Below are 9795 nucleotides of genomic sequence, written 5' to 3'. Positions count from 1 at the left end.
GAAAAGCCAGCCCACCTTGTTAGCATTGCACATTTTTTTATTGCTCTGTACACACCCTCTCCTTCAAGTCTGGAGTTCAGAACATGGATAGCGGGAATGAAACAGTGACAGATTTCCTGCTCCTGGGGCTTTTTCCAGCGCTGCGCCACATCAGCATCCTCATCACTTTCATTCTTCTGGTTTACATCTTCGCCTTCACTGGGAATGCGGTTCTGATCCTCTTGATCTGGGTAGACTCTCGCCTGCACACCCCCATGTACACACTGCTCAGCCACCTCTCTCTCATTGACCTGGCCTTAATTTCCACGACAGTCCCAAAGATGCTCATCAACTTTTTCTCTGGGAAGAAAGACATCTCAAAAGCTGCCTGTGGGACTCAAATTTTCTTCTTCTTTGCCCTGGGGGGTGGTGAGTGTCTCCTTTTGACCCTCATGTCCTATGACCGCTATGTGGCCATCTGCAACCCTCTGAGATACCCAGTTATCATGAACTCCAGAGTCTGTCTGCAGATGGCCCTCGTGTCCTGGGGTGGAGGTGCTCTCAATTCCCTCATTAACACCATCTACACCATGCACTTCCCCTTCTGTGGCTCCAGGGAGATCCACCACTTCTTCTGTGAGATGCCTGCCGTGCTGAAGCTCTCCTGTGAGGACACATCGTTGTACGAGACAGTGGTGTCTGTTGTCTGCATCGTTTTTGTTCTTCTCCCCTTGGGACTCATCGTGTCCTCTTATGTTCTCATCTTCCTCACAGTCCTACACATGAATTCTCCTTCAGGCAAGAGGAAAGCCCTGGCCACCTGCTCCTCTCATCTCACTGTGGTGAGCCTCTACTATGGCCCAGCCCTGATCATCTACATGACCCCCAACTCTTTCCACACCGCAGAGCAGGACGAGGTACTTTCCATGGTCAATACCATCTTCACCCCCATGCTCAACCCTCTCATCTACAGTCTGAGGAACAAGGAGGTGCTTGCTGCACTGAGAAAAGTCATGAGTCAAAGATCCATGTTAAAGTAGTAGAAGCAGGCAGCCTCTGGAACCACCAGAGAGATGTTGAGCTAAACTTCCACACATGCAGCATCTATCCCTATGGCCTTAACTTATAACTTAGCAGAGCTTTCAGATCTCAGGATCTGAAAGTGTGGACAGGATCCTACATGGACACCTGCCAGCTGCATGAAAATAAGAGGCTGTATTTAACTTTTCTGTGTCAAGTAAAAAGTTGAATCTGGCCTTGATTGATTTCTAGGTGTAAAATGTTTCCTGATTCTGTGACATCACCAAGGATTAGATCAGTTTCAGTCTCTAGTTTCCAAGTTTTTGAAGTTCATTCTTTAAAAATTGTCATCATGACTGGGGGTGGTGGTACATGCCTGTAATCCCAATACTTGGAAGGCTGACACAGGAGGATCACAGGTTCGTGGACAGCCTCATCAATTTAATGAGACCCTTAGCAACTTAGTGAGACTCTGTCTCAAAATAAAATATAAAATAGGGCTAGGGATGTAGCTTAGTGATAGGATGCCCCTGAATTGAAATCCTAGTGCCACAAATATAATAATTCTGTGTAATAGCAAATATTGATGTCTTCATTTATCCATTATTCGTTTGCTCTGGGTTTTTGGAGGATGGCTCCATCCCATTTTTGTTACATGAGTGATTCCCTACAAAACTGCCTATGGCAAGTTCATTAATAACAAGATAAAAAAGAAAACAAAGGGCCTTCACATTTTGAAGCAACTCATCCTGAGAACCAGTCATGAGACTGTGCTCTGCGACTCACTTAGACATATTCCCTGGGAGATCTTAGAAACAACCTCTTATTTTTATAGAACAGAAAACGGATGCAAGAACTTGTCTGGTTTTGATGAATGGTGCCTTATGAGAAAGCAATAATGGAAGGAGAAGCAGTAGTGGGAAGAAGTGACAGAAGCAGCCAGTGGGTGAGCTACTTCTGGATTTGCCGGCCACAGCTGTAGGGCTGGCTACCTCCAGATGAGCAGAGCTCCTCCTGCAATAACCGTCTCAGTGGATCCTCAGAGACACTCTGTGAGTGCAGCTCATCAAAGTAGTCTGCTCAAATAAAATATATGCAAAATTTTTGTTATATTCAAAATTTGTATTCTGGAGGACAAAAAAGAGGTATACCACAATATAGACATCATGAATACATTAAGCTTTGCTCCTTGATAATTCCTTGGATTTCTTCCTCTTCATGTTTTCCCTTCTGCTGCCTTTGTTCTCCCCAGAAGAATGGCTAGCAAATGTTATTACTAAGGTGTGAGGTTATGAACAGACCCCATTCCTCAAAGCAAACTGAGGTAAGGCCAGACCCCTGCACTGACGTCAGCTCAGTTTGAGTTGCTAATTTAATGAGGGAGGAGAGAAGAAGTGTTCTCTTTTAATTAATATCTTCCAAATTTTGGCCACCTCAGTTTAAAGTGTGTGCTGTTGACAATGTCTAGAAGTGCTAAAGAGAAGAAGAATTCAGCAGACACCACCAGTACTCCTAGTTCAATGAGTGACTTAGTGGTCCTCAAAACCCAAAGACTGCCTGTCCCTCAGAGGCTCTGGACACTGGGCTTAAGTCACAGTGGCCAAATTCTAATGCTGATTATAATGACTAGTCTATCAGCATGGTTACAACCCTAGTTAGAGTCACCACCACCTCTCATTTATTTATACTTTTCCATCCATTTCAAAGGACTCTAGGAACAATTTTTTCATACTTGGTTCGGTAACTCCTCACGTATAGTTTTTGTTTTTAAATTAAGCAGCATTTCTTCATCACCATGTAGTTATGTGAATTAGCAATTTAAAAGATACCACAATTAGCCTTCACGGGCCTAATTTTCATTAGCTAGGCTAACAGTGACATCTTTTGGTGACACTCTCAATTCTGAAATTTTGTTATTCCATAGTGAAATTATGGGTACCAAATTGCAAATAAAAAGTATCTAAATGGGGTGGGAATTGGGTAGGGGTTAAATCAGCGATGAGTACATGTTTGTACACACAAGTTTTTTACCCCAATAAGTTGTATGAATATAATGCACCAATAAAAAAATTAAAAGAATTTTTAAAAAGTATCTAAAGGGCTATAGCCATAAGAGAGGAGACTTGGCATCAGGGAACTTCTTGCCAATGCTAAAGTACCCCATGGAGGGAACTGCCTCCATAACTCAGGATACTGACAATGTGATTCCAAAATCTTAGTCCTCAGATGACTTCCAAGAAAAGAATAAAGCTCAAGGAATCCCGAGGCCTTGTTGTCCCATCACTTACTGAAAAGCAGCAAAGGAAGCAGCTCTTCCCTGTGCATTCTTTTATATGCTCAATGTGACAACAATGCAACTAAGCCACAAAGGTATTTAGCCATTTGCCCCGCTCACACTATATAAAGCTGGACTTTTGTCTAAAGCTAACAACTTTTTTATTTTATGGTGCTGAGCATTGAACCTGGGGGCATTTTATCACCAAGACACACACCCCCAGCCCGATTTTTATTCTTTATTTTGAAACAGGGTCTAAGTTGTGGGGGGTCTCACTAAGTAGCTGAGGCTGTCCACAAACCCGGATCCTCCAGTTTCAGCCTCCCAAGTACTGGGATTACAAGCAAACACCACCACCCCTTGTTCACCAAAGACGTTACTGGGCCTTTAACACTGAATCTGTAAAGACCATAGATTGGTAGAGTCCTTACAATGATGGCAGTTAACATCAGAGAAAGAAGGCAATTTTCCAATATTAGAACCATTTTAAGCTCCCAATGTTAGAACCATCATGTGGAAGACTGGTGAGACAAGAGGTATAGTGTTTCAGAGGCAAGGAGTCCAGTTTTCTGGGGTGAGAGCATAGAGGAGGAGTATGTGGGGGGCAGACTCAGAGTGATGACATGGATTATGAGAAAGCTTGGCAAAAACTATAGAACCCACCTTAATCAACACATCTTTCCAAAATATTCCACAAGCAGAGTAATTGGGTTAAAATGTCACTATCAGCTGGGCGTGGTGGCACACACTTGTAATCCCTAGCATTTGGGAGGCTGAGACCAGAGGACTGTGGTTCACAGACAGCCTCAGGTACTTAGTGAGGCCCTGTGCAATTCAGTGATGCCCTGTTTCAAAATAAATAAAAATAGGACGGGGGTAGCTCGGAGGTCGAATGCCCCTGGGTTCTATCCTCAGACCCACATAAAAATAAATAAATAAATAAATAAATAAAAATCAATATCATGTTCGACTGTGGTATCTGTTCTGATGCCAATTCAATAATTGTGCACAAGGTTTTGAGGAAAAGTATATATATATATATATATATATATATATATATATATATATATATATATATAATGTCCTCACACATATTAGAATGGCTAATATCAAAAAGATGAAAGTTAAAAGGTATTTGTGATGATATACACATTATTGTACTCTATTGATAAGAAAATAAATTTAGTTCAACCATAATAAAGCAAATATGCATAAATGTTCCTCAAGAAATTACAAATAGAACTGCCATATGACCCAGAAATCCTGCTGATGTATATTTATCCTAAAAATGTAAAATCAGTATGGCAAAAAGATATCTATACTTCTGTGTTCAGTGCAGCACTATTCACTAATAACCAAGGTAGGGAATCAAACTAAATGTCCATCAAAAGACAAATGGACAAAAAGTGGCATATATACAGAATGAAATATTATTATTTAGCTTAAAAATAAGGGCCGGGCATGGTGGTGCACACTTGCAATCCCAGTACCTGGGAGGTTGAGACAGGATGAGGACAGCCTCAGTAAGTAGTGAGACTCTCACCAACCTAGAGACCCTCCCTGTTTCAAAATTTAAAAAATTAAAAAATGTCTGGGGGTATAGGTCAGAGGTAGAATGCCCATGCTGAGCTCAGTCCCCAGTATCCCCCCCACACACACACACACACTCAAAAGAAAGGATTCCAGTATTTGGGAGAGTGAGACGGAAGGATCACAGGATCATTGCCAACCTCAGAAACTTAGTAAGGACCTCTGCAACTTAGTGAGATCCTGTTTCCAAGTAAAAAATAAAATAAAATAAAATAAAATAAAATAAAATAAAATAAAATAAAATAGCGCTGGAGTGCCAGGCATGGTGGCACACGCTTGTAATCCTCGCGCTTGGGAGGCGGAAACAGGAGGATCGCACAGGTTCGAAGCCAGCCGCGCTGGCGTAAGAGACCCTGTTTCAAAAATATAAAATAGGTCTGGGAGTGTAGCCCGGAGGTAGAAGGGCTTCCAGGAACCCCAGTACCACCAAAAAAAAAAAAAAAAAAAAAATAGCGCTGGAGTGTATTTCAGAGGTAGAATGTCTCTGGGTTATTTTTCAACAACCCAAAAGATGGAATTGGAGGACATTATGGTAAGTGAAATACACCAGACACAGAAAGACGAATGCTGCATTATGAGTGGAACTAAAAGCAAACTCAGAGAAGCAAAGGGTGGAATGCTGGTTACCAGAGGCTGGGGTTGGGAGAGGAAAGGGAACAGGAAGATAACATCCAAAGGGTACAAAGACTGGATTAGGGAGAATTAACAGTGTTTTTCCCATTGAGGTGTATCGCACAGTATGGTGAATGCAGTAAATAATTATGATGCCTTTCAAAATCACTGAGAGAACAAATTTAAAATGTTCTCATATAGCCGGGCGTGGTGGCGCACGCTTGTAATCCAGGCATTTGGGAGGCTGAGACGGGAGGATCGTGGTTCGCGGACAGCCTCAGCTACTTAGTGAGGCCCTTTGCAGCTCAGTGAGACCCTGTTTCAAAATAAAGAATAAAAAAAAAATAGGGCAAGGGTGTAGCTCGGAGGCCAAATGCCCCTGGGTTCCATCCCCAGACCCGCAAAAAATAAATAAAATAAAATAAAATAAAATAAGTAAAATGTTCTCATATGTTTATCAAAACATGATAAGTGAAGTGATAGATGTTAATTAGCTTGCTTTAACTATTCTGCATTAAATGATTCCACGTTACTATGAAATTAGTCACTATCCGTAAGTCATTTTGTGCCACATGAATATACACACCTGTAATTTATCAAATTATAAATAAAATATAATTTTTAATTAATTAAAAATAAAAGATTTCATATGTGCCAAATGCATAAATATTGGTTGTTAAGGAGACTCACTGAGAAGTAACACAAAGGCCTACGTGTAATCTGGCTGGCCAGGCCATAGGCCTCTACTCAAAGAAGAGATAGCCTGAGAATAAAATCTCCAAAGAAAAAGACCATTTGTTTTTTTTTAAGAAAGATCATTCAGTTATCCATGTGACAGTGTTAACACCTAGTGAGTTCTCTAATTATGAAGCTTCTGCAGGAGAGCCTTGGAGTAGGTCCGTGGTTCCCCAGATCCCTGGTGGTGATGGTCCCCGGAACCGCACTAATAACCCCCTCAGCAGCGCATTCCTCAGTTGGTGCTGATTATCTAGAATCTGTGCCACCTGCCCGGGAACCCATCCTATTTGTCAGAGATGCCCAGCAGGCTCCGGTGAGCAGAAGAGAAGCCCCCGGGGCAAAGGCTATGGAGAGCCCCAGAGTTCTCTGTGGAGTCTGCACCAACCATGGAAAGTACCTCGCCCTTCTGGGAGCTGGTTCTCTCCACTGTGAATTCAAGTTTGGAGAACAATCGTATAAATAATTATCCCTGCTGTCTCCAATACAGGGGAGTATAAAACCAACTCCAAGTTCTCTTAAATTCCTTAGGGGGAGCCAGAGTAAAATCCAGTTTCTAATAGATTATAGTGGTGGTTAAGTCTAACCAAACAACCTGCCATTTTGAATTTTATTAAAACTTGACCATCCACAACCAATTTAATATTGTTGCATTTATTACTATAAATAACAGATTTATGATAAGCTTGTGGTAGTAAAAATAAAAATAAAATGTAAGAGGAACACTTATCATTCATCAGCTCAAGATCCAAATTTCTTTCATTTCCTTTCTGAATGTATAAAATATATTATTTTTAATCAGTGTAATCACAGCAGTTTTATACTATGCTTTTAATTTTATCATTTTCAGAAAATTTCTTTAAGCTCAGGCTTAAGCTTGCAGTAGTTCTGGCTTTATTTCAATGCTAGCCAAGAACAAGACACAACAGTGACATCATCCTCAGCTCTAACAGCATTATTTTACTATTGGTAAAATGATCACACATCTTATGTTGGGAAATAGACCAAAGTCATAGATTTCATGATTTATTAGGCCTGTGTAGACCTGACCCCCAAACAGACCTGTTGCAGCATCTGTGCATGTCAAATGACCTACATTCTCAAGTATAAATCAAGGCTAGTATGGCCAGTATGGTACATGCACAGTAGACTGGGTGGTAAGGGCTTGGGAGTGACCTGACCTGGGCTTACACCCTAGACCTGCCCTTTGCTGAGTAGGTGACCTTGAGCACTAAGCTAACTAACCTTCTGGACATTTGTTTTTCATGTATAAGAGAATAAGTTATTAGCCCCTTCAAAATACTACCCTACAATGAGGAAGTATGCTACATAGCTAACATGAAATAGGAGATAGAGAAATATTAGCTTCCTTTCCATTATAATTTCTTTCAAATTGATGGAAGTACATTAGAACAATAAGATCTTTTAAACGCAATAACTGAAATCAACTTTATTATTGAAATTAGGACTGAGGGAGGGTAGGAGGGAGGGAGAAAGGAGCTTCCTGTCTCTAATTGCCACCTTGCAAGTAGTTTCCCCTGACACCAAGATGACGAAGCTGTGTTGATCTGTTTACATCTGCCCCAGCCCGCCTTACAAGAGTTTTGTGAATATATGCAAAGGTTTACAACAATAGTCTGAGGGCCCTGGTGCCCTGAAGGCACTTCCTTACAGAGAGAAAGTATATGTGGGTTTTCTGAGAGTGGTTCCCACCTCTCAGGAGCTTAATCTCAGACTTTGACCCTTGCTCTTCCTTCTAATTCATTAAAATCTATATTGGAGCTTCTTTCTGAAATCACAAAATTTCCTACACAGAGAACCCTGAGAAAAAAATGAGAGCCAGCAGAGAGGAAATTCTTCAGCTTTCAATTTGGAAGACTCATCCATCCCAGCTACAGAGCCTCAGGTAATGCACAGGTGAGGCTAACCCCACCCCAATCTGTAAAGAACCCAGAGGATAAAGAGACAAAATCCCCCTCCATCAGCCCTAGTTCTTATTTATTTATTTATTTATTTACTTACTTACTTATTATTTTTTACAGTACTGGGGATTGAACCCAGAGGCATTCTACCTCCAAGCTCCACCTCTACCCCTATTTTTTATTCTTTATTGTTAAACAGGGTCTTATTAAGTTGTGGAGGGCCTCACTAAGTACCAGAGGCTGGCTATGAACCTGTGATCCTCTTGCCTCAGCCTCCCAAATACTGGGATTACAAGCATGTGCCACACCGCCAGGCTAGCCCCATTTTAAAAACAAGCAACTCTTTCTACCAGGATATTCTCCCTGTAACCCATCTCACCCCATATTCATTAGCCATGGGACGTCCGTTCAAGTATTTATTGGCCAGTTGGGTGGCTAGGGAAGAGAACTAGGGAGTCACTAATTTTCCTCCATCTGCCTTTTTCTTTCTGGCATATATGCTGTTTCTTTTGATGTTTTCACCCAGGTATTATTTGATCAGTATCAATAAATTATATGGTATGGAGTTAAAGAAAGTCTATTAATTGACATTTTAAAAGTAATTGTTTGAATTAGATTATCATTTAGTCACTAGTCATTAACAATTTTGGAGATGTAAGATTTTGGACAGCAGTTAAAATGTAATCAAAACCTGCAGTGGAGGCCGGGCGTGGTGGTGCACACTTGTAATCCCTGCGCTTGGGAGGTGGAGACAGGAGGATAGCGCAGGTTTGAAGCCAGCCGCACGCGCTGGCTTAGGAGACCCTGTTTCTAAATAAAAATATAAAATAGGTCTTGGAGTGTATCCTGGAGGTAGAAGGGCTTCTAGGAACCCCAGTACCACACACACACACACACACACACACACACACACACACACACACAAAGCCTGCAGTGGGTTTGGGTCAGAATGAGCTAGAACTCACCACTGCCATCTGTGAGTCCTGGCTTTCTACTGGCTAATAAAAGGCACACCTAGCATGGTCTGGGAACACAGAATGCTGACAGAAATGTGAGGGCCACTTGTGTGAACAGAGACTGCAGAGCTGAGAAATCCCAATGTCATGGAAAACTGTGGATCAGAGATACCTGCCTCTCCCCCATGCCTGTCTCAGCTGGAGACAAATGGCCCACAGGTCAGTCGCTCTCATAACCTTCTTGTTCTGATTTGGACCATGGTTACAGAACAATGAGATGATCCAGCAGAACTCTGGAAATTCCATCCATAAGCCAGGTGCTTCCCTTGACCATTACTGAGCAACCACCTGGCTGCTGCTGTTTTTTGGTGGGCACTGAGCTTATGTGTGTGGGACCTCAATGCCACCCAGTATCACACAGTGAAAGGACCTGCAGTTTTTCCTGTGCCTTTCACACCCCAAGTACCCACATCAGCCATGGCAGCTGCTTGCAGGAAGCTTAGACCTGCCTTGTCTTGTATCCTCTAATGCCCAGGCTGAGGTTGTTCGCATGCTGCAAATGATGTGACTTTCCATTACTTCTAAAGTTTCTCCAGTTGATGAGTGAGCTGACCTTTCCTTTCCTTCTGCAATTGGGGGGTGGCCACATCCCTCTGCCCAGCAGGCCCCTGGCCTCTCTCAGTACAGTGTGTTCTGCTCTCCTCCC

The 9795-nt window shown here is 42.0% G+C and overlaps 1 protein-coding gene across 1 annotated transcript; it reads left to right on the top strand.

Moving 5' to 3' along the window:
* Positions 1-83: 83 nt before the first annotated feature.
* LOC308265012 (olfactory receptor 2T29-like) lies at positions 84-1019 on the top strand (the record flags this gene model as incomplete). The annotated part of the gene is made up of 1 exon (XM_080698643.1): positions 84-1019. The coding sequence occupies one exon, from the start codon at positions 84-86 to the stop codon at positions 1017-1019; it is 936 nt and encodes a 311-aa protein (XP_080554769.1).
* Between the last annotated feature and the right edge of the window lie 8776 nt (positions 1020-9795).

The sequence above is a fragment of the Muscardinus avellanarius genome (genome assembly GCF_963383645.1).
Source record: "Muscardinus avellanarius genome assembly, chromosome: 7".
Classification (NCBI taxonomy): Eukaryota; Metazoa; Chordata; class Mammalia; order Rodentia; family Gliridae; genus Muscardinus; species Muscardinus avellanarius.
Note: the sequence above shows the minus strand (reverse complement) of the source record. Positions and strands in the feature narration are given on the sequence as shown.